The 26,304-nt window shown below is 40.7% G+C and overlaps 1 protein-coding gene across 1 annotated transcript; it reads left to right on the top strand.

The window, feature by feature from the left end:
- The first annotated feature begins 969 nt into the window (after positions 1 to 969).
- Positions 970 to 23,397, top strand: LOC126237232 (glutathione S-transferase 1-1-like). The gene is made up of 6 exons (XM_049947125.1): positions 970 to 1,046; positions 9,315 to 9,454; positions 16,844 to 16,902; positions 21,462 to 21,600; positions 22,756 to 22,917; positions 23,174 to 23,397. The coding sequence occupies exons 2-6, from the start codon at positions 9,323 to 9,325 to the stop codon at positions 23,312 to 23,314; spliced, it is 633 nt and encodes a 210-aa protein (XP_049803082.1). The 5' UTR covers positions 970 to 1,046; positions 9,315 to 9,322; the 3' UTR covers positions 23,315 to 23,397.
- Positions 23,398 to 26,304: the final 2,907 nt, after the last annotated feature.

Raw genomic sequence — 26,304 nt, 5'->3', positions numbered from 1 at the left:
ACTGATTATTGCTTTTGTATCATATGAAGCGCCATCTGGTAATCAATTATGCACTTTTTTTTGTTATTCGGTTTCAAAAAAAAACATGGCTTTTCAGGCATGTGTGTCAATTTTTTTACCTCTCTACCTACATTATTGCGTGAAATAGTGAATTTTCAAACGTTAACAGGCTTTTGGCTCACTCTGTATGTTAGCAGACAACATTGGAAGGACTCTTCAGATGGTTCAAATGGCTCTGAGCACTATGGGACTTAACTGCTGAGGTCAACAGTCCCTTAGAACTTAGAACTACTTAAACCTAACTAACCTAAGGACATCACACACATCCATGCCCGGGGCAGGATTCGAACCTGGGAAGGACTCTAATGCAGAACTTCAAAGGTAAGAAAGAGAACTGATGAAACGTATTTGGCGACACACACACACACACACACACACGAATAGATATTATCAGAGTAATGGACCGTTTAGTGCAACATCTGTTTAAAAAAAAACTGTTAAAACACTGAAGTTTTATTTTACGTAAGAGCTTATACCTGTCTGCTTTGCAGGGCAAAAAAGACAATTTTATTAAATGCAGTAAATGTAACTACCGCAGAAAGTGGCTACGTCCCCATATAGTTCTGTAGGAATTGTGAAATCGGTTACGGAAGTATGCGCAGAAGCAAATTTATATATAGCATCAGACGATCATTATCAGCATTTGTCTTGTGAATATCGGTGGTGAAGAAGCCGAGGGAAGCTTCAAAAAAATTGAAAGAATGATGACTGAAAAATGATGGAGTCAATTACTCACTGTGTGACATACTTGTCCACAAATAAAATAATGCTATAAGTGGGAAGATAAGTTGCGAACATTCTAGAAACGTATAGTGAGTATGACTCGCCGGTGTTGGCGCGTCTTATCGCGCCGGTGTGCTTGTGTTAGCAGTCACCATGACGCTGCACTTCCAGCGTTATAAAGCGGGCGGTAGCCACACATCCAGTTTTAGACGCCGTGAGGTACCCGAAGCAGCGCTACGTCCAGCTAACCGCAGATACATCTGGTATGTAATGCGCCAACATTAAACTTCTTTTCTGCATAACATGAATAATTACGTGTTTCAAGAACAGAAACTTGTCTCAACGTGGCCTTAAATCTAGCATTTAAAGAAATATCTGTGCCTGTTCAGTATTAACAAATATGTATTCATCCAGTGATTATACGCTTACCTGTAGAGGAAGTTTAAAATTAGTGTTCAAAGCAGCGCCGCTGACGATATAATTAAAAACGGAGCCGTTGAGGTATCGCACTTAGTAGCTCTTTTTTTACCGAATCATGTTATTAGTAGGAAAGAAGATTCGCTGCAAAAGTGTAATGTCATTTAACGTGATACGGCTTCCCAGACAACAAAATCGTATGACCGTGCGTTCGCATAATGAAATTCATTGTAAATGCACTACAGTTTCGAAGCCGAGCTTTTGCAATTATTATCGAGAGAGGTGGCGCATTGGTTAGCGCTCGGGACTCGCAATCGGGAGGACGCCTGTTCAACTACCCGTGCGGCCAACCAGATTTAAGTTCTGCATGAGTTCCCTAAATCGCTGCAGGCAAATGCCGGGATGGCTCCTTCGAAAAAGGCACGATCGATTTCCTTCCTCATCCTTTCGACTTCCGAGCTTGTGTTTCGTGTTTAGTGACTTCACTGTAGAGGGGACGTTAAATTTTTAATCTTCCTTCCTTCCTTTTTGCAATTATTCATTTCTAGAAATCGTGAATGTCGACTAATAAACTCAATTACATTTTAAAAAGAAATTTTCAACCTAATCCTCGTGGGTCTCAATTTGTGTTATACAACAACATTTCAATATTTGTGACCCCACTGCAAGAAATGTGTTTCTAGCATTGCATAATACCTGTTTACTGACCTGTTTAATGACTTCACTGTAGACGGGACGTTAAATTTTTAGTCTTTCTTCCTTTCTTTTTGCAATTATTCATTTCTAGAAAATCGTGAATGTCGACTAATAAACTCAATTACATTTTAAAAAGAAATTTTCAGCCTAATCCTCGTGGGTCTCAATTTGTGTTATACAACAACATTTCAATATTTGTGACCCCACAGCAAGAAATGTGTTTCTAGCATTGCATAATACCTGTTTGCTTCGAAGATATCCTTTGCAATGAACGAAATGATCTCTCTTCCAAACAATTATTTGAGATAAGAATATGTAAAGGAATAGTAAGTCCAATTCTGGGGGGAAAAAAAATGTGGGAATTTTTTCAAACGCTTTGTTGCAATCTCTACGCCCCATGTGTGAACAGGCTCAACGTTCTGAAGCTCTCCACATTACACTGAGGTGACAAACGTCATGGGATAACCTCCAAAAATCGTGTCGAACCTCCTTTTGCCCATCGTAGTGCAAAATGGCATGGTTCAAATGGCTCTGAGCACTATGGGACTTAACATCTGAGGTCATCAGTCCCCTAGAACTTAGAACTACTTAAACCTAACTAACCTAAGGACATCACACACATCCATGCCCGAGGCAGGATTCGAACCTGCGACCGTAGCGGTCGCGCGGTTCCAGACTGTAGCGCCTAGAACCGCTCGGCCACTACGGCCGCAACATGGCATGGACTCAACAAGTCGTTAAAGTCCCCTGCAGAAATATTAAGCGATGCTGTCTCTGTAGCAATCCATAATTTCGAAAGTGTTGCCAGTGTAAGATTTTGTGTACCAACTGACCTCTCTGTTATGTCACATGGGATTCACGTCGGGCAATCTGGGTTGCCAAGTGATTCGCCCAAATTGTCCAGAATGTTCTTCAAACAAATCACCAACAACTGTGCCGTAGTGACATGGCTTATTGTCATCCATAAAAAATTCCGTTGTTGTTCGGAAGCATGAAGTTCATTAATGCTACAAATGTTGTCCAAGTGGTTGAACCTACCAATTTCCAGTCAATGATCGGTTCATTCGAACCAGAGAATCCAGTCCATTCCATGTAAACACAGCCCACACCATTATGGAGCCACAGCCAGCTTGCACAATGCCTCGATGACGACTTGGGTCCACGGTTTCGTGAGGTCTGCGCCACATTCCAGCCCTGCATCAACTCTTACCACATGAAACCCCGATTCACTGACCAGGCCACAGCTTTGAAGTCGTCTGTGGTGCAGCTGGTAAGGTCACGAGCCCAGGAGAGACGGTTCAGGTCATGTCGTGCTGTTAGCAAAGGCACTTAGGTTGGTCGCCTGCTGCCATTAACCCGAAATTCCGCCGCACTGTCCTAACGGATACATTCGTCGCACGTCCCGCATTGATTTCTCCGGTTATTTCACATAGTGTTACTTGTCTATTAGCACTGACAACTCTACACCAAAGCCGCCGCTCTCGGTCGTTAAGTGAAGGCCGTCAACCACTGCGTTGTCCGTGGTGAGAGGTAATGCCTGAAATTTGGTATTCTCGGCACACTGCTGACACCGTGGATCTCGGAATATTGACTTCCCTAATGATTTCAGAAATGGATTGTCCCATGCGTCTAGCTCCAACTACCATTCCGCGTTCAACGACTGTTAATTCTAGTCGTGTGGGCAAAATCACGTCAGAAACGTTGTCGCATGAATCATTTGAGTACAAATGACAGGTCCAGCAATGCAGTCCCCTTTTAGACCTTGTGTACATGATATTACCGCCATCTGCATATGTGCGTATCGCTGTCCCATGACTTTTGTCACCTCATTGTATATAATTAGTCCAGTAGCATTGAATAAAGGGCGTCTGTCATATTTTACCCATTTTCAAATACGCAGTCTTGTGAGCTAAATAAAAGAAGAAGAACATTGTCTTTATTGTTCTCTGTTTTCGTATGACTTTCGTCAGTCCACACGGTCGGGAACTAACTTGACATTTTTGTCTTCTGCGTGTAATCGTGGATCCACGAGTCGTCAACAGTCACGTAATGATACCACAAGTCCTACGGATTATGCTTCAATTTAAGCAAACACAAATTCCTATCTTCGAACGAGTTTGGTCTCGAGTCAGCAACTACAGAACCATTGCGCTCTCGGCTTTTCCACACGTAGATTTTCTTTCCCGATAGTGCGTGCCCATAGTTCGAAATGCCTTCTACATACAATGAATATTAATACGAGAATTTCCTTTCACTTTATCCATCATATAGTGCTCACGGTAATAGTGCTATAACAGTCCATATGGTTATGGCCTAAGCTGATTTCATAACTGAAGAGGTCGTCTCCTGTAGACCGATGTCGCCTTACGGGACAGATTTCGCTGTTTTTATTAAATACGAAACATGCTGAGCGTCATAAACCGTACAGAAAAAATAAAATTTGAAAAGAGTTGCAATACTCTGACTGGTAAAAAGCTTTTCAGGTGGCGGTTTTGCTAAAATGAATTCAAAGAAGAGAATATCAGCTGTCATAAAACTCTCTTTGGAAACAGTCTTTGCGTTTATTCGCAGTACTTGTCACTGTGCTGCCAAAAATGAGCTTGTCACAAGCATGCGTGTCTCTGAAAGATTCAAGGAACGTCATTAGTTGCCCTCTTCAGATGTACGAATGAATACTTTCCTTAACCTGCTAACACAATTAAAGATAGGTAGTTGAGCTCGTCGCTTCTTCACACATGTAACTATAATAAATAACGGAGCTTCTAGCTGAAAAACTATAATTAATGGCAAATAAAACGGGTCTCACCATTAATGGACTTTATGCCGGTACTTACGTAGGAGGTGAAACACGCAATTAAGATACACAACAAGTGGGTTTATTGCAAACTTTGTATCATACAAAAGATCGTCATAATAAAACTCGAACGATGTTTAAACAATTTATAGATCGGCGTACAGACGATGAACGACCATCTGTATAAACTTTTTTAGCAGTAGGACGAAACAGTATGACCTCACATGCATTCTTGTTGTGAGTTCATGAGGTTCGGGACGATCAACAAAGGTAGTAAAATCTCGTGGCACAAAAGCTCGTTTAATTTCTCATTTTGTAATTATTATCTTTCCGGCTAGCTGACGTGTCAACTATTCTCAAATAATCCAAACATATAGTATAATAGGTACAGGCAGACATTGCAAACATTATTGCTGACATCCCTCAGACAGAGGCTCTAAGTGTTCCTCAAAATTTGATAAATCGAACTCAAGACGTCATCGAAGTCAACAATGAATATTTCAAGCATCTTCTGCAAAGAACAATTCTCCGGTTAACTGCCTAGGATAATTTACGGCCGGCCAGAGTGGCCGAGCGGTTCTAGGCGCTACAGTCTGGAACCGCGCGACCGCTACGGTCGCAGGTTCGAATCCTGCCTCGGGCATGGATGTGTGTGATGTCCTTAGGTTAGTTAGGTTTAAGTAGTTCTAAGTTCTAGGGGACTGATGACCCGAGAAGTTAAGTCCCATAGTGCTCAGAGCCATTTGAACCATTTTGATAATTTACGTACTGTCAGACTTTCTAGCGTATCAGACTAACAAGCGTTGGGAGGGCAATTTTGTTTTAGCTACTCTGTATCTTCAAACTATCGTGAAAGGAAATACTAAGTACCATGCTGCTTAACTGTATTTCTTTTACGTTCGCTGACAGAAAAATGTAAAGAAAGGATTGCTCGTACGTATGTCAAAACTCGTCTATGAGGCCTTGTGTGATGTGTATTTTGTAGGCAGCCGTATTGTGGTGTGCCTTTTTGTCATATGTCATGTGTCAGCTCAAATTCAGGCTAAGGTGTCAGTCATCGTAATACTAACCATTTTCCCGGCAGTTGTGTAGTGGGATCTAGATTTCCAGGCAGTTCACACAGATCGAGAATAAGAGTCGTTATCTGAATATCTGATGCTCTCTGCCCTTCTACATGTTATGTTTTCTTAAGTTAAGAAAACCTCGATGCATGGCACTTTAAGGAACTATGCCTACAGCATTTATTTTTTACATTTAAAAAATCGTGACTCTCTTGGATTCGTTCGTCCTCGATTTCTCATCATTTCAGCAACGTGTAAAGAAAGTTTTTCCAAATTTGCACAGATTTTGAGAACGTTTTGATTACTTGACGTACGCATCACACCATTCGTCAATTCACCACAGATTTGTCAGACTGCTACATAGACACTAGCCCAATGGAAAACCGGTAGTCTACAGAAACTCTTCAGTAAGTACCGACAGTTGTTCTGTAAGGTCAATGAAATTCAGTCAGTTTAAATTTTAATCAAGTACTCCATACAGCAACGGCGGGTTGGAAGGTGAGAATGACTTGTTACATCATTTGTGTGTAGTCAGAGCAAATAGTCGTAACAAAGGTACACGTACAATCTCAGAGATAATGCAGATACGCTTATCTCTAGCAAATATTTGGATTATCTGCTATTTTGTTGTGTGGCCGTAAGGAGAGAGGCGTCATTTCCTTTCTATCTAAACCTTCTAATTACTCTCGCTTTAATTTTTATAGAAGTCGCAAAGGACGTACATTTATAGGTATTTCTGTAGGGTGACTTAGATTCGTGTGTTTAGACGGTAGAGTTCTGTGGACGAACTTGTACATTAGAGCGTGCAAGAGACATTTCTAGCAAGTGATGGAGCGACTCAGCCTCTGAAATCGGAGTTTAGGTGGGCAGGTCAACGGATATGCGGAGTTGCGACACAGACGTTTTTCAGTGAAGTACTTTTGAGGTCGTCGTTGTGATTCTAGAATACATTTAAGAATAAATGCGAGTAAATAGAAAAAAAGAAATCGGTGTTCTACAGTTTGATACGAAAAAGAAAAATCAGGCTGTAGTTCGAGTGTCAAACACTTGCAATACGATAAGGGTAAAAATAACTTTTCCGTTTTGTTCATTACTTCGAGTCTAAGAAAAAGTGCAACATCGTGCTACCCATACACTAAGATGCACTTTGTCTGAGAAGACACATCAGGTACAGATATACGGGTGTGTTTCCTAAGAGTCGTCGAGCGCATTTTCACTAATTTTTCGACAGATATTTGTCATTTCGTTTTTGCGTTGTGTAGCTGGAGTCAGCCCAAACAGTTGCTTTCTATGCGACTGACAACAAAACGCGTCGGTTTGTTTCGCATCATATTATTTGTAAACAGAAGACAAGTGTAATATGTTCGAATAAATGCTTCTGATACGATCAGCAATTCATTTTCCCCTGTTGACATTTTATGTCTATGCTATAATCTTCTGAAAAGTAATAATAAGTAACAAATATACTTCACTAAACAGTAAAAATATGATACCTCGGAAATTATTTGTTCAGCCATTTCAAAACATTGTTACACACAGCATTTCAACCACCACATCTAATAAATGTTTAACCTTTAAGAACATTATAAGGAAAACGTAATATTGCGGAGACGGTTACATGCAGATTTTATTTTTTGTCGTCTTTCTGTGGAAGACCTTTAATACTTACTAAATCATATTTTTTGAAGCGGAATGTTTAAGATACATAGCATATAAAGGAACTGATTTTAGAAACTAAATTTTAGGCGGTATTCTTTCAAACACATCAAGAAGTGTTTTTCACCATATTTCTATACTTCGCTGTCACTATCTGCTCCAAGATGAAGAATAGTTTTCTTGCAAGACGTGTTTAGTTTACGTTTATAAATCCGTGCATGCTCTACAGAGAGTACTATCTTACAGTAATTCCACTAATGTTATTTTTTAAGTATGTGAGGACAGAACGACTGTAAAATTTGCTACAACCACTACTTAAGCAATTATTTTGTTATAGCATTCCATGAGGTGCTTGTATCATAAGGCCTATAAAATTTAAGAGACCCTCACGTGCTGTCCTAGTAAATAGTTCTCATATTAATGTATTGGGTAAATTTTTATTTGTATTAATTTATCTTTGTAATTTCCAGAGTAACTCGGGTTTGTTGTTCAAGTACTTTAATAAACAGATGCCGTTTTTATCAAATGAACTTAGTTTCACGGGGTATGGATTGTTACATCATTTGTGTTAATTATCAAATTAGCTCATTCAGGAGACTACCCTATTAATGTAGACAATTCAGCATAAGGAAGTGGCCTACCTGGATGGAGGTAGACATTGCGAACGGTGATTGCCGGAGTTGTTTGCACTCTAACCACCACTGCTTCCAAGTTAAATGCCCACTGTGCATTGCAAAAGATCAATCTTAGTGTGATGTTTGTCAAGAAAGTCTGCCCGACAATCAATGAACAACCACGTTCGAAGGAACAGATACCATACACATATAAGTTAATATATCCTTTGTTAGAGTGTTAAGATCATTGCATATCGCATGACTAATACTTCAGAAACCGTATGGCTTTAACAGTATAGCATTTTTATGAGCAGAACTCTGTAATCGTCAGAACGTCAGACCACAATAAATTTCACGAAGCTGCTGTACAGTTCTTTTTTCACGCACGTATTACTATAACGCATCAGGTATCAGATTTTACGTGCCAGATTAATCTCAAACTTCCTTTTATCACTTTTCGCTTACATTATTGAAATCATGTTCTGCCGCAGTTAAAATCTACCTTAAGATTAAATTAAACTATTGCTTGGAAAAAGGTATTCTTAGAGAAGAACATGTTTACTAACTCAGCATAATATTCAAGTTGTTGTTTCTCAATGAGACGTACACAAAGCATACTTTTGTGTGTATGTCCCACAATTGATGCAGTGCTACTGACTTTAAGATTTTTTAACAAAATAATTTATCCGAAGTTAGTGTGTAGCAGGCAGGCACTCCGTCTTTAGGCCACAAGTGACCCATCGGGACCATCCGAGCGCCGTGTCATCCTCAGTTGAGGATGCAGATAGGAGGGGGGTGTGGTCGACCACCGCTCTCCCGGTCGTTACGATGGTTTTCTTTGACCGGAGCCGTTACGATTCGGTCGAGTAGCTCCTCAACTGGCTTCACGAAGCTGAGTGCACCCCGAAAATGGCAACAGCTCATGCTGGCCAGCATGGTCACCCATCCAAGTGCCGGCCACGCACGACACCGCTTAACTTCAGTGATCCGACGGGAACCGGTGTATCCACTGCAGTAAGGCAGTTGCCGAAGTTAGGGTATAGTTAGAGGTTATTCGCTTATCGCTATTGGACGGAAGATACTGAGATTTATGTCAAACAGAAAATTTGTCCACAATTAATGATTCCTCTACAAGCTACACCACATAGCATCAGACCTTAGTTTTCATTTTTTTAACAGGATCACTATTTTTATTCTTCTCTTTACCACACAAATATACAAAACTTGCAAATTTTCTGAGGAATTTGGCTACTGTTGTGGAAATTACTTATTTAATGTTCAATTTATTTTTAGGTACGACAATGGCTCCCCCGACTCTTCATAACAACCCTTTGAGTCCTCCATGTCGTCTTGTACGTTTGGTGGCTGGTATCATCGGAGTTGACCTGAAACTAGTGAATGGCACTGACATGAAGTCGCCTGAAATGTTGAAGGTAATGTATGAGTTAACTGATAACAAAATTATATGCTTCTAGAGCGCAAAAATATTTTGACATAAACTGAAAAACTGTATAAAAGCAAACTACTTTATTTTCTTTAGATGAGAAAATAAATACTGGGAAGGCTTTGTTATGGCTCCAGTGAGCCCATGAGCGCTATCGCCAGATGTGACACCAGTGGTCCGATTTTCGTGCTGCCATGAGAGGTGTATTCCAGATATGTAGAGTCGGGTGATGATTTTATGCTTCCCATTGTGTTGATTTTAAAGTATCAGTGAAACAATAGAAATCTTTGCTCAAGTTCAGGAGTCCCTTGACTACAGATGCAATTCGCATTGGACACTGAAAGAGGAAATGCGAGGCCATTGCTATTGTAACAATCATGATGACGATTTTTGGTTTGTTGGCCGCTCAAAGGCTTGGTTATCAGCGCCCATACAAATTCCCAGTCAATAAACATTCCAGTCTTCCAGTTCCCGAATTATGATGAAATGATGACAACACGAACGCCCAGTCCCCGGGCGGAGAAACTTCCCGACCTATCAAGGACCCGTTGTTAACTGTGAGTTAGTAATAGGAAAGTGTCGCAGTGGTTCAATGGGTAACTATTAGACTAAAAGTCCACACGTCTGTGATTCAACCCAGACACGACACTGGGATTTTTTTCTCGCTTCTTTAGCATTTGACAACGATACGTGTACGTGAAAAATTCCATATTGCCCCTTGGTTAGTGTCCGCGAAAATTGTATCCCCACCAAATCTGTGTAAGTCAGTTCGAAGGCAGGACATGCCAACTCCAAAAGGACCTTCCCTGGTTAAGTATTGCCTCAAATTTCGTATTGTGGACGGTACTGCTTACTTACTTCAAGCACTTTCTATCACAATAACATAACAATCTCTGACCTCTGCTTTCTTAGCTATAGTTGTTTGTTTACTTGTATTTTTAATTGCTAGAAGTCTGAAAACGTAAATTTCATTGCTCTATGTATGTAGTAAACAGTACTGGTGAGATCCACATTTTTGCATTATTCTTTTTCTTATCTTTACATTCATTTTGTGTCTGTCTAGAATTTCTGATTTGTTTTTGTTTCAGTAGTGAATTAGTCTTCTGTCTCTGTAATCTGCCTTAAGGTATCTGAGGGTTCGAACCAGAGTATCTCATTTTATATTACCAAATGCTTCCTCAGTGTCAATGAAAGCAATTAGTAGTACTCTGTACACACTTGGCGTATTCTCATATCTGTGTCTCGTATCTTCCAAACTTGAACAAGTCATCTGGCAGCTGTTATACTCATCCTTCCAAATAGCGTATAATTATATTTCGTTAATACTTGGGAGCGTGGGATATAATATTCGATGTAGAGCAGTTTTTTTTCCAGTATGAAACCTACACCGTTGTATCCTTGAACGTTAACTCCTCTGTTTGGTCAGTTCACTTCGCCGATTCCTAACACGTCAGTTATTTATCTTTCCAGTTCTGTCCTCACATTCTTCAGTGTTCTACTTTGCAGTTATCTCAGAGTCTATGTCTCTAGTTGATATGCTATTTTTCTTGTTTTAAATTTTTGTATTAAATTTTCTTTATTGCTGTCCTCGTCATAGAGTCGGGTAGGTGATTACTCCACATGATTTCACGTAAGAAGAATACACTATGGAAAATCATAAGCTGTTATTGTTGTTGTGATCTTCGGTCCAGAGATTGGTTTGATGCGGCTCTCCATGATATTCTATCTTGTGCGAGGCTCTTCATCTCCGAATAACTGTTGCAACTTACATCCTTCTGAATCTGCTTAGTGTGTTCATCTCTTGGTCACCCTCTACGATTTTTACCCTCCACGCATCCCCCCAATACTACAATGGTGATCTGTTGAAGCCTCAGAACGTGACCTACCAACTGATCCCACCTTCTAGTCAGGTCGTGCCACAAATTCCTCTTCTTCCCAAGTCTATTCATTACCCCCTCATTAGTTACGTGATCTGCCCACCTAATCTTCAGTATTCTTCTGTAGCACCTCATTTCGAAAGCTTCCATTCTCTTCTTGTCTAACCTGTTTACAGCCCATGCTTCACTTCCAGACATGACTACACTCCATACAAACACTTTCAGAAAAGACTTCCTGACACTTAAATCTATACTCGATGTTAACAAATTTCTCTTCTTCAGAAACGCTTTCCTTGCCGAAACCAGTCTACAACTTATATCCTCCCTACTTCGACCATCATCAGCTATTTCGCTTCCCAAATACCATAACTCATTTACTACTTTAAGTGTCTCATTTCCTAATCTAATTCCCTCAGCATCACCTAATTTAATTCAACTACATTCCATTATCCTCGTTTTGCTTTTGTTCATGTTCTTCTTATGTCCTCCTTTCAAGACACGGCTCATTCCGTTCAGTTGCTCTTTCAGGTCATGCGCTGTCTCTGACAGAATTACAATATCGTCGGCAAACCTCAAAGTTTTATTTGCTCTCCGTGGATTTTAATTCCTACTCCAAATTTTTCTTTTGTTTCCTTTACTGCTTGCTCAAATACAGATTGAATAACATCGGAGATAGGCTTCAACCCTGTCTCACTCCCTTCTCAACCAGTGCTTCCCTTTCATGCCCCTTGACTCTTTGTAACTGCCGTCAGGTTTCAGTACAAATTGTAAATAGTATTTCGCTCCCTGTATTTTACCCCTGCCACCTTCAGAATTTGAGAGAGTATTCTAGTCAACATTGCCAAAAGCTTTCTCTAAGTCTACAAATGCTAGAAACGTAGTTTTGCCTTTCCTTAATCTATCTTCTAAGATAAGTCGTAGGGTCAGTATTATATGGTTTAACGTTTTAATGGTAGAAAGAAGAAATGAGGACAACACCATGAGTGGTTTACATAGGAAGGGACCGAGCAACTACCACGATAAGGAGTCATGCCTCTGCCAGGTACCAATGACCTCTCTATAGCCTGAACGAACGCATTTCCATAACAGTGTCTATCTCTAACTAATACAGGATCAGTATCATCAGTATGAAAAGCAGCTGACCTGCTCCGTTACCCACAATTCGAGAAATGAGAATATTAACATTTTTCACCACTGAAGGTTCAAATTAATGATACCTACTTTTTCTGTGTGACCATGTTACTTTTATTTATGATGCCTATCGGATTTGAATATCAAAGAATCGGTGGGCTTCCAGGGATAGCAATCAGGTTTCTGTTCGTTCTCAACCCATCAACATCGGATTGAAATTGCGGTAAAATTGTAGCTCGACTCGAGAGATGGTGTTTTAAATAACAAAGAAGCTACCCTTCAAGCGCAGGTTATTTGATAAGATCGGTGTCTATTCCTCATCAGTTCCCTGTCTCCATTAATTGCCCCAAATTGTCGTTCTCCAACATTCAGACAGAAGAATATTCACAACTACAATAGCATTTTGTGCAAATCAATTATTTTTCCAGGAAATTTTACTCTTTTGAGTACAAAGGTGTGAGCAGACTGACTGGACAGTGCACCAACGGCCTCACAAGCACTCACCCGCACCTCCTCACGAAGAACTGACCAACCAGTGCGCGCACCGCTGCAGCGCTTTCACTGTACATTGCCTTTTCAGATTTGGAACGAACATGTATGTGCCCAGTAACAAGAAAGAATTCATTAAAAAAGATAACAACTACCTTCCTCGGGATTTGTAAACACTCACTGCAGTTTTATCCCACATAAACACTCGCTGCTTTAAAATACTACGAGGTCGGCCACCTCACTGTTTTATGGACGTACTCATAGGCCGCCGTCACCCTGTACCAAAACGTAACGTAACTATCATCCACTCATTTCTCATGTTGTAGTGTCAAGTCTTCATTTCTGAATGCAACGATTCACTGATTAAAAAAAGTATCAGGACCATGTTAGTGGTCGTCAGTGGACGCTTTCAGTGAGGCGTCTGAATGTCTGTGTAGGAGTGCCAGCCTAATCTTCCTCAACAGCCAAAACTGGAGAAGACGGTGTTGTTGGATGCTAGGGTCTGCATCGAAGTCTACTTTCCTTCTCATTCCAAAGGTGTTCCACTTGCTTCGCTTCGGGGCTCTGATCAGGGCAGTCCATTTCAGAAACGTTATTGTCCACGAACCACTGGCTCACAGTAGTGGATTTATGGCGGGGTGCATTGTCATGCCGATAGAAACAACTAACGTCTCCCAACTGTTACTCAACAATAAAATGCGTTCACATTCTTCGGAATTTAGTGTTTTCTTAAGCGCAACTATGAGTCCACAACCTAACCCAAAAAAGGAGCCCCATACTGTAACAACGCCTCCTCTACATTTCACTGTACCACTGTACACGATGGCAGGTAACGTTCTCCAGGCATTCGCCAAACGCTAAGCCTTCCATCGGATTACCACTCCAAGTCATTCGTTTTCATACATCCACCGTTCAGTGGCGTCGGTCTTAACACCACCTCAACTGTCTCTTAGCACTGACTTCAGGAATGTGTGGTCTTTCTGGATCTGCTCGCTCATTGTAGCTCGTACTTCTTTACTCCCTACGCACGCTCGCTGCGGCAGATGGACTGTTGTTAGCACTTTGAAACTCACGAGTGATTCCTTCTGCTGATATGTTGGATTTTTTTACAACCACTCTCAGCAATGCTGCTTGGTTTCTGTCCCTGAGAACGAGAGGTCCTGGTCGTAGTTTAACTGTGGTTGTTCCTTCGCGTTTCCAGTCCAAAGTCACATCACCAGTGGTCGATCTCGACAGCCTTAGAAGCGTCGAAATGACCCTGATCCATTTGTTACTCAGATATGTGTTGATTAATCCATTTTTGATGTCCCTAAACTCTCCTGACCAGCCCATTCTACTGTTAGTGCTTCTCTGCTGGCAACACAGTACTGCTGGCCTCCTTTTATAATGGAGGGGCCTTCTCTCGTGACATCTGGTGGTCGATTCCGCTTTATACGCGGGTGTCTGATAATTTGCAAACACATGCAGACTCTGCGAAGCGGTCTGGTCAGCGCAGGCTAACACTAAACGGATATTGAAAGGGTTCTACTCAAGTACAAAACCATAAGCCAATTTAGTCCACAGTACGCGGGTAAAGTGTTGCAAAGTCTAACACTCGTATGCTGTCTCAACAGTCGAGATTCCTAGTAATGCTCTAGTCGAAGCAATGGAAACTTTCAATCCAGCTGTGAACTGCCAGCTACATTTCTTTGCTTTATTGTTATCTCCCCACGAAGACGCGGGCTGGCAGGGGATAAAAGCACTCATCAGCCAAAGGTCCCAAGGGGTGAACGTGGCTGGCAGTGGAATCATACTCTGCTCTTTCACCAAACGAATTTGGATACAAAGATGGGATGTAGATTTTAAAAGCATGAATTGTGTATAATTTTCTTAAATACATGTAAGGACATTTTTCACTGATCACATTTGCAATAGCACAGGAAAGCTGTGTACGAAATTTTAAAAAAATGAGTTGCGAGAAAGTTAAAATCAATAATGTACTGTATTAGACTTTTATGGGAGAGACCTGCAATTAGAAGGAGTAATAGGGAGGGAGAAGGTGGCTTGGTCCTTTTGGGTAGTTAGTTTTGATGCGGCTGCTGGGTACAGGTGGGTTGGTTTGGGGGGATAAGGATAATGTGGGACAATGGTACGAAAATATTGGGAATAGATAGTTTGACGAAGGTATTTCAAGGTCAAGAGGAGGAGAGAAAAGAGGGGGATGGGCCTGGAGGGATGGAAAAATCGCCAGGGGATAGGTAGGAGCCGGCTAAATGTGGTAGGAGGGAATGTGTCAGGTCGGATTTAGTTGTCAAAGAGTGGGATGCTATTGAAACTGCCCTGGGAAATGACCAGTTTCGTCTGGCCACCTCACTTGTATCGGACTTTTCTGCATTGTGGGATGTGCCCACGTGGTACAAGCGGTGAACCTTTCAGTGGCGTCATTGCAGACCTACTTCTTCGTAACATCGATAAGTGTTCTGATGCAGTGGTTACCTCTGGCTGGACGCTACCTGGGAATTTCCATCATTTCGCAGTCGGCGTCTGAGCCACTGTCATCTTGGCTGGATACAAGATTTCTGGCGTTGGAAAGTTTAGCAGGAAGGCACCTGTAATTTAAAGTGTGGTAGTGGTGGTGGTGGTAGACTGAATTTCGATGTTCACTGTCAGAGAATTTAAGAATTAGTTGTTGGTCAGTAGCTCATGTATCTGTCTTTACAAATAAAATTTTACCGTGGCTGCAACCATGGAATAAGTGTTGTTTTGGCAACATCATTTCATCCTGACAGCAACGACTTCCTTGAGGTCCAGGTACTCATGGCATACTAGTGATCTGCTGCCTGTCAAATACTCAGGGCCTATGTGACTGTGGAGATTAAGTGTGATATAAATTTCGCTTCGATAATACTGCCGCCATAAAATGTGCTGAAATATCGTTTATTACCTTATCTATGTGGGATATCATGCAAATGACTTTTAGGTCGATTGACATCTCTAGCTACAGTTTTCTCTTCAACAAGACTGCTACATAAGTCCCGTTGCTCATACTTCTATCATAAGAAAATGAATAACGTGTCTCATAATCTACCGTGGCATTTGGAGCTCACTTCTCATTTGCCAGTATAACATTCTGCCATTTATGAAGATCACAAATGCAGCAATGAATATACAAACCAGAAATTGTCCTTAAGTGAACTTTATCCACAGTGGATGCTGTTGAACTCCATGATTCTTCCTTTATAAGGAGTAGAAAAATTTCCGCTATCAGTCACAATAAAATATTATTTATTCGTTATCTATACACCTACTACGCCTAAGTTCTTTGACCATAGCCCACACGTTCCTACGTAAACACAGTGTATATCACAAGTGCACGTCGCAATAGTGAAATATGCAGATAAATTTTATAAAAATGAAAAATGGACGTGAAAGTGATAAAAAATGTGCAACTAAGTGGAAAAACTGTCACCACACCGTAATTATAATAATGATGCTTCATCTTTATGTAAGTACAGATGTATTTTCGATAAGTGCTGCCTTGCCACTTACAATTGTTCCACGTGTATCTGTTTATTCACCAGCAAATAATTTTCTTTGTATTTATACAGTGATCTCCAGCAATATAAACATGTACATGAATGTATAAACACTGGAGGATGGGCACAAACCCGAAACTGGTCGTGTGACGAATAAGTAATCTTTTATTGTAACTGGTAGCGGAAATTTTCCTACACCGGAAATTGTCATTGTTGTGTTTTCATTTCCTGATACATATTTCACGTAAAGGTTATACGAATATCTGAATCGTATGTTTTATTTATTCGTTCATACTTTAGTGTCAGTGTCATCTCAGATGTTGCTTACACAAATTTGAGGTACTACGTGTTTCTCGATCATTTCAGAAAGTTCCTCAGCACACTGTTCCCGCATTGGAAGACAATGGCCTGTATCTTGCTGAAAGGTAAGCACTGATTATGGGTTACAATTACGTGTAAAATTTTTACTGACTGTTACATAATGATCGACTTGGATGGAGCAAAACAATAAAAGCTTTCTGCGAAGTGGATCTTATACTGATGAAAACTAACATGAAACTGAAAAAATAAGTTTATGTCTGTTTTAGCTTTTCAGTAATAAAGTTAGCGGTGTAGTAGTTGTTCAGTCTAGCAAGTACATTGGAAGAAGTCATTTACGGCCTTTAGAGCTCACAACGTTTCACTAAAATAGTTACGTGTGACCAAAGGGGAACTACAATCACATTACAAAACGTGAATATGTAAACGGTGTCGATAAATTGACGTAGCAGGTACTGTACAAGCTCCATGTTTTTTAACAGTTCTGGAAACAAGTAAAGTACTTAGTAAACAGTCTCCTGGCTCGCAAAACAGAGAGATTTATAAAGAACAATATACGGTACATTAAAGCGAAACAGGGGCAAAAATAAGCTCGAAGAACTTAAATCTTAACTCCGGTTTCGTTATGCTCTATCAACACAAAGAAAACTGTTCCATTACAACGGAAGGAACTGAGAGCGGTCACGTATGTTAAAATTAGTCTAAATGAAAAGAAGTGAAACAAGTTTTATGAGAAAGAAACCTGACCTTTGCTACTATCGTGACTGCATGTACTAATTTCAGATATAGATGAGATTCCAAATCACCCCTTGCCTTGCTAAAGAACAACAACGCGAGAAAGATGTGTAGTAACACTACTGAAAAAAGTCCGAAGCAATAAACGCATAGTCAAAGTATATTTGATTAATGGTCACTGTGGGATGAATGGAAACTAAACATCAGATAGTCTGTCCAAACTGCCAACATATGAGGGCAAAAAAAACATACTTAAGTACCGGCTGACGTCTTTCTACAAAAATATAGACGACTAATATCAGATGAGCGGAACAAAGAACGGGCACAGTGCTCGAAAGCAAGAGATCGTCATTATGCCTGCATATCACCATGTAACACGACGCAAACCTTGGTGCACGAAGACCTTTTATGGCAGAAAGTTTGTATCCACTATAGCACAAATGACCTTCAATCCTGCATGCTTCAGACAGCATCTAAACCGCAGTTAGGTGTAACTGATTCTTCGACGACCTATGCAGCAAGTATATTCTGTCAGTTAAGTAAATCAATTAATTATCTAGTTATGTGGTGTGTACTTTCTGTTTCGGTTTTATCTCTATTTTGTTTTAACTGACCAAACGTCTTACCACATACTGTCTAGTTTTGAACGTTCTTTTCTAATTAGCTATATCTCTCCATGTACCTAAGCAAAAAATTTTTATTCGACCCACCTAAACCAGCCAAAACGTAATACGCAGTTTTCAGAATTGAGAATTAAAGATTAAAAGTAGAATGTAGATGGCTGTACTGGTAGCGACCTACAAGCCAATAAATAACACAAAGAAAATTATAGAAACGTAGTAATGATACTATGGTTGCAGTTCTTACATCTACGAAATCGTGACAATATAATTAGTCATATCTAAATGAAACTTGACTATCAAGAGTGACGTCTTGCAACATATAATTTTTTTTAAACTTATGAAAAGTGACGAAGACGATGATGAATGTCTTCCCAGATATAACTATCACATATGCGATGGATGTAGGAGCATGTGTTTCCTGAAAAATTGGAACTTTGTGGTAAGGTCTTATGGAACCAAACTGCTGAGGTCATCGGTCCCTAAGCCTACACACTACTTTATCTAAGTTTAACTTACGCTACGGACAACATACACACCCATGCCCGAGGGAGGACTCGAATCTCCGACGTGGGGAGCAGCACGGATGGTGACAAAGCGCCCTAGACCACACGGCTACCCCGCGCGGCTGTCTTTCCTGAGACTGTGGTTAAATATGTATATAGGAATACACAGTACTACAAATCTGTAGCAATTTGCCCACCATTTGGTCGACCTGTATCTTCACCTACTTAATAACGAACATTTTTTGCTGGTTACACATCAAACACATACACACACACATACACGTCCAATAAACATGCAGAAAAATTAATTTTATTTTGCTTTAGTGTCAAGTAAGAAGAAGACACATGAATTAAGTTTGATGAATAACGTCAGGAGAACGTTTGTACACCATTCCAATTATCGCCAACACTGGTCATAAGACACACCGTTCTGTAGGTGCATTGTTCTCTGAGGTTTCTATGCATTGTCTTTGATTAAAACTCCCACGCCTACCACATCTGAGGGGTCTAAAACCAGAATCCCTTCAGTTGCCTAACAGTATCTCAACTAAATATTACAGGGAGCTGCAAGTGTGTGTCTGCTCCAGTTTTATAAAGCCGTCGTGCCTTCCTGGCTCGATTAAAAGTGCTACGTGAGTGGATCCACCGAGAGATTCGCGTCATCAGAGCATTCACGCCTGAAAACAGGCAGAGTCTAGCTACTGGCCATCTCGTCCTCTGGGAGCAACCACACAGGTCTTTGTTTAATCCAATGTCACAGGCATCCCATGCGATAAATGAAAAAGTCATGGTAATGAATTTCTCCATCAGCGACCAGCTACACTATCTTCTGAATATGAGCAAAGCAAGATGTTGCAATTGATACACACCTTCCTCGCGCTAGGTTAGAATCGTTTAGCACCATGCAAGCTAAGGAGGCCCAGAATGATTCTCCAAAATTTTTGCACACAATATCAACGTAAACATTAACAAACGTAACACCACGTTAATCGTCTTTCCGAGAGATTTCAAAAGCTGTTAAAAAACTCACTTGCTTCACAGCTGTTATTTTCCTCTCGCCACTTTTCTTTGATTCGGCAATAGAACTGAATTAAAAACACGTACTTCAAATTCAGCCAAATATACATCATCGACACCTGTAATTTTTTTTGTAATAAGAAACAGTTTCTTCTACTAAACATGTAATACTACACGTTTTTAATGAGTTGATACTCGTTCCAAAGATTTTACCCTTATGAAAGTGCCACCTACAGCGTTACGTGCACTTTATAAACTATGAAAAGCCTGATTTTTTTCATCTTTCGTTCTCATTCAGGAAAGCTTAAGCTCTTTTCAGCCAGAGATCTAGTTTTTTCTCTTTTGGTACCATTTATTTATAAAGGGGAGAAAGGAGAATTTTCAGTATACTGTCTCCTTGTTTTTCTTTTCCTGATTTGGTTTTTGGTTTGAGGGGTTAAATCATAAGGACAGTTTTAGGGAAACCTCCCTGACACCTTACCTGCGATTTTTTTTTTAATTTGTTGTATTATTTCCCTGAAGGAGGTGATGGCTACTCTTTTATCTTGAATATCACGAAATTAACCATTATAATTTTTAATCTCTAGTAAATGAGTGCCAATCATTGTAATTTGTCAGTTTATGAATAGCAGTTACATGCAGTGCAACTACTTGCGGGGTGTTCAATCGGGTTGAGAATTCCCTCAAACACCAGCTTCATTAGCATATAGGGTGGTCAGAAACAGTCTGAAAAGCTTGTAAGGATATTACAGGGTCTGTTGTGCTGAGAAATAATAGTTAAGAAAGAAATCAGATACGCTGCAACGTTTCCAAGAAAACAAGCATCGAGGGAATAGTAATTAAATTATGAAAAGTATACATGTACAACATTTGCGCGCATATAAAATTTATATATTTTAGGCAAGATAACTTATTCATAGAAAAACATGTAAATCTATTAACGGCAACCAGAAATTCGGTCTCTGAAAAAAAGTGTTAACTCCAACTACATTTCCCTCTGCATACAGTCATTTGCGGAAAACCTTGTTTAGATATTCTGAAGCGTTCACTAAATATCACAGGTATTACCCCTTATGCAATTCATTCACACTTCAGTACAGGATACTAAGTACATGTACTGTATAAATAATTTCACTATGAGTCAACATTTTTGGTTTCCAACTGAGACATGTAATCAGCAGATGGTTGCAGTATATTTGTCAGTACCATTTGGCTTCGAAGACCGCTTGCTGTCGTGATGCAATTATAACTGTGGTTACACTTGCCATAATATTATAGCATTGGTAAGGTAAAGTTTACAAAATTGTTGAGGCTTTCGTGGCCACTTGTTGACAAACTGCCTATTGGCTTCTGTCTCGGGTTCTTCGGCCGACGTTCATCTAATGATTTTTCTGACGTTTCGCCAGCACGAGTGGCTGGCATTCTCAAAGCTTCACCCTCCATTGCCGGTGGTGAACCGGCAATGGAGGGTGAAGCTTTGAGAATGCCAGCCACTCGTGCTGGCGAAACGTCAGAAAAATCATTAGATGAACGTCGGCCGAAGAACCCGAGACAGAAGCCAATAGGCAGTTTGTCAAGGTAAAGTTTGCTGCTAAAATAAGTTGCATTGAACTTTTCGCCTTCAGAAAGACAATGACAGAATATTTGTAGAGATATTCAGCAGGGAATCATATAGACGTAATGAATGAACACCACACTCTCACTATGTGCCTGAATGTGCAGCGATAGCATAGACTTTATACGTATCTGAGCTTGTACGTTTATAACGATTTGGTGCTCTGTTAACAGCCGTGCCATTGCCATGTACCTCATCTCAAAGTACGCGAAGGATGACTCACTCTACCCGAAGGATGTAAACAAACGTGTTCTCGTCGACCAGAGGTTATTTTTTGATCAAGATTTGTACAACAGAATTTTGAATGTTTTCGTAAGTATTACGTTACTCTCGTTCATACAAACAAATTAATCATATTCCTTTTTTGTTTAGTGTCGTTTAGACAAGAAAGAGAGTAATGATATATTTTTATTTTAGTGTCACGCTTTTTTTCGATGAATGACCTTAATTTTTAAAAAGTGCCGAAATTTAGTCTCCCAATCGCTTTCCTTTAATTTCATATGACCGGTTTCGGGCCGCCTGCCCATCTTCAGGTCATTTGCTACAATTACGGGCTAACCTGTCGAATGTGGAGCTGAAAATTGTGTGTCAAGTTAACAGCTGTCACTACAATCACCCTTCTCTGCGGAATACTAAGCATTTTAGACCAACACATTCGCCACAGTCACTCTGTCACTGACACTCCGAACCCACCCGCGACTTGATTAGCAGCTGACTTAGACGCAGTCGCGTGAGGCGCACAAACCGCAAGTAGTCGACTTTAAGCAGAGACTCGTTCGTGCAAAACGGACTTTTTAGCGGAGCGCAGCCCCATCTCTCCTCCTGCTTGCTGAATGCCCGTAGACATTAGTTTCAGTTATCCAAGTCTCGGCCTTCAGTCGGTACAGTGAAGGTTTCATTATTCATCTCAGAATTACTTTAGACGCATTCATTTCGTAGTAACGGCGAGGTACAGCCTAATTAAAGTTATGAACTTTTCTGGTAATTTTTGTTTTACTACTGATGTTTAACAATGGATCAACTCTATGAATGAAACAGGGGAAGTCGTATAACGAGAAAATGAATCTTATTGAATTATGTTTTAAGTATCAGGTTTTTAAATTTCGGACTTGCCATATGAAACGAAAGTGTCCGCTTGAGCCACGCGCATTTCAGAAGAATGCTGCCTTATCGTATGTGACCCCCTTGTAAGAGACTATACTCACTACCCCACAACCACAGTAAATATATCATTAGACTGATTACTTATCATGTCGCTGAGTACACTTTTAATCGTTTCTGTTACGTGATTGATCTTTGGATATGGTGTGTAAAGCAAATATGGGATTACTGACGTTTATCTGCTTTCACTATCTCATTTTCTGTACCTTCATTTATCTTTTATGTCTTGCACTTTTCTGCACCCACGTTCTTACTATGTCGTTGCAGTTTCTGCGATCTACATTCACGTTAATTTTCTGTCAACAGCTGCCAAAATTTTATGGCAAACCTGTGGATCCCAGCAGTGTCGATAAAGTGAACGACGGTCTGGAGACTTTAAACCGAATGCTGGATGGCAAACAGTGGCTGGCTGGAGACAAGATCACACTTGCTGATTATGCTGTCGCTACTTCTCTTTCAGCGTTGGAGGTAACGTGAAGCTATCAAATCAACTTTTAAGAAATTAAGAAAATACGAACAACCTATCTAAGAAGTGCTCGTTAATTTTCCTGAGGGTTTGATGTCGTTCAAACTTTCTCGCATTAGGTCAGTACAAATCTCCTTAAGGTCTGAGCGACATCATCACCCAAAAGGTCTATGAAACTCAGAAATATTAGTTAAGTTAGGCAATCAAAATATCTATGTTCAAAAAGTATTTGAGTGCTGATGTCACCTCTCTTTTCAGTTTGCTCCAGAAAGTGGAATTGACCCTACGAAGCAGCCTAACATCAAGCAGTGGCTTCCACGTGTTGAAAGTTCCCACCCAAAATACGGAGAAACCCTCAAAGAATTCCGTGAGGGCTTGAAGAAAATGGCGCAGAAGTAATTGTACATACTATTTACTGGTTTTGTATTGATGTCATTAAACTTGTTAACAATTATCTAGTCAAATAAAGTTTATTAACAACATGTGGAAATTATTTGCAAAGAGTGAAACACTTTCCAGACTGAATCTATAAATATGGAGCGCACGGAGCGTACGTTGTTCTGAAAATTCCTTGCAGGTTAAAATTATGTGAGACACGAAATATTGTCCTTGTTTGTGTCTATCAGCAACCGTAACTTTCAGTGATGTTAATGTTGTTGGTGCTAAGGCGAATAAATTCACATTTGCTACAACGAAGTCGTATAGTGTTCGCCTCTCCTGCAGATGGGGATGACGTGTCATTGGCGACCTCCTTAAGCCCTATTCCAGCAAACTTCTTTGTGAGGAAATTGTAAGAACATGCACAGAGAAATGATGTCAAAAGGAACGAATGTCTGGGTTCTTAATATAGAGACAATTCATAGAGAATTTAGGCCATTTTCAAGAATACCTTAATAAAATTACTCCGAAGTTTCAGCTCGCCGTGCAGGGAGAGATAGATGGTAAATTTGCAGTTTCTGTGTACACTAGTCTTTTTGAAAGGAAACGGTAGCTGCGGCCACACTGCATAATGAGAACCCTCACACATGGACCGTTACTTACACCGAGTTTCAAATTACCGTTTGCAGCAAAAGTGTGGCGTCATAGAAACGTTTGCTAGTCAGGAAGATCTGTGAACCAGAGTAGCTCGATGTAGTACTGGGTTATCTCTCTACTGCGTTGCTGAAAAAGTGGTATTCGTCCGTAGAAAGAAGAGCGTTAAGGCCACCAAGTAATGATCCTACGTTTTCGTGCCATTCATTAAAGAAGCAGCTGATGTTGTAGTCCAGAAGAAAGGTCAAGAAAGTTCACAAATCGCAGGAAAGAGCTGGACTTTAGATATTAGAACGCAGTTGTGGAGCCACACATGTGAACACAACAACACTAACAGTGGGAAAATGACTGGAACAACATTAGCGTAACTGTAAAAGGAAACAGACAAATAAGCTACCGTGAAAAGCGCTTTGCAGCCGGTGGAACCATAGGTTCGAATTAGTAAGACCTAGGTCCCGGCTGCCACTAGCACGTACTACGGAAAGCTGCACAGAGAGGCAATAGGAACCATGAAACACACCAACAATTTTAGTACGAAGAAAACTGTGTGAAACTGAAGCCACCGAGAGGCGACAGCGGCCAATGGTGCTCGAGTCTTCAAAACATATGACTTCACAGCTCAGGGCAGCATCACCCGGAAACGAACTTTATGATGAAATCAGTACTGAAACAGGGAGTGAATTGGACATTCATAGAAGCTAGAGCTCGCCGCAAGGTATCCTCCTCAAATATAGCCAAACAAAGTAAGTTCCTTCATGTTTGACATATGAAACACGAAATACCACTATGGTTTAATAGCCGTGCTAGAAAACCGCAACGTAAACAAAGACACCTCCATCACACATTAAAGAGAGGCCAAAACCTAACTGACAAACAAGAGCTGAACGAAGCGAAAACGATCGTAAGGAGAGCAATGAGACAAGTGTTCAATGACTCTGAAACTAAAATTTTGTCACCGATCTCATTAATAAGTGCCACGTCACAACTGCCCTGTCGCACAAAGGATACACCCAGCGCTTTGCATACCACCTGTGTTAAAACCATCAGCAAGAACTAATAAAAAAGCCGAGTTGCTAGGCAGAAGACTTGCGCATCCGCCGCCCGCGAGTGTCCAGTATGGAGTGCTTTGTTCCGGGCGGTATCGCCTGCAGATTGGTTCGCAAAACGAATGTTTTTGCCAGTCACTTAGGAATCAGTACCTTCTTCCACGCTACTTGAGCTTTTAATGTTATCTCATAATAACTGCGACTCTGATTAAGCAGTTAACATTTCTAAACGACGTGACGGGAAACAGATTTTCTTTGCCTATATGTCTCGAGTTCAGAAAGTAGTTTCTGTATTAAACAGGATATACACAAGCTGTGATTCGCTAGCACAGTTGTTAGGTGGGCTAGAGTACCTTTAGGCACGCAAGGGTGGCGGGACAGCTGACTCTCACCCCCGAGGAGATCAGCGATTAAGCCTGTAGTGCTGTGATCCAGGACACGAATCTTGTTTCTAGTTAGAAATTCTGACTGATGGCCTAGTTGTTTGTTTAAGTGAATTCCTGAAGGAATGAACCTGGATGGTATCGCCTTGTGGCAGCTGTTTCTTATTTATTCAGTTAATCTGAAGGCTCACCGGGTGTTCTATTCTAGATATTTCCTCACATCTTTGGGGTAATGAGTGTGTATCATTAACCCCACCCTTTAACCGTGCAATTTTGTGTCTTCTCAGATTTGACACAAGTTGCGTCGCTGTGTGATTTAACCTTTGTGTCTGTCGGCCACCTCTTGAGTTGTTCTGGGGCTCCGTAACGTTTCTCTTGTGTTTTGGTTCGATACGGCCATGTGGGATTGCGGGCCTTGGTTCTGTCGGTTTGCTTTTAGCTCGGTGCTTTCATATTGACTGTGGTTTCACAAAGGTACTGTGCTGTCTCGTACCGAACTTACACTACTGGCCATTTAAATTGTTACACGACGAAGATGACGTGCTACAGACGCGAAATTTAACCGACAGGAAGAAGATGCTGTGATATGCAAATGATTAGCTTTTCAGAGCATTCACACAAGGTTGGCGCCGCTGGCGACACCTACAACGTGCTGACATGAGGAAAGTTTCCAACCGATTTCCCATACACAAACAGCAGTTGACCGCCATTGCCTGCTGAAATTTTGTTGTGATGCCTCGTGTAAGGAGGAGAAATGCGTACCATCACGTTTCCGACTTTGATAAAGGTCGGATTGTAGCCTATCGCGATTGCGGTTTATCGTATCGCGACATTGCTGCTCGCGTTGGTCGAGATCCAATGACTGTTAGCAGAATATGGAATCGGTGGGGTCAGGAGGGTAATACGGAACGCCGTGCTGGATCCCAAC

This window comes from Schistocerca nitens, chromosome 2 (assembly GCF_023898315.1).
Source record: "Schistocerca nitens isolate TAMUIC-IGC-003100 chromosome 2, iqSchNite1.1, whole genome shotgun sequence".
NCBI classification, from domain to species: Eukaryota; Metazoa; Arthropoda; class Insecta; order Orthoptera; family Acrididae; genus Schistocerca; species Schistocerca nitens.
This window is presented reverse-complemented; position numbering and strand designations above follow the sequence as displayed.

Excerpts from the sequence above, each read along its gene's own strand:
- LOC126237232 (XM_049947125.1), top strand. The coding sequence starts at position 9,323 with ATGGCTCCCCCGACTCTTCATAACAACCCTTTGAGTCCTCCATGTCGT. Across the intron at positions 16,903-21,461 it reads GGCCTGTATCTTGCTGAAAG|CCGTGCCATTGCCATGTACC; the intron begins GTAAGCACTGAT and ends CTCTGTTAACAG. Across the intron at positions 21,601-22,755 it reads ACAGAATTTTGAATGTTTTC|CTGCCAAAATTTTATGGCAA; the intron begins GTAAGTATTACG and ends TTCTGTCAACAG.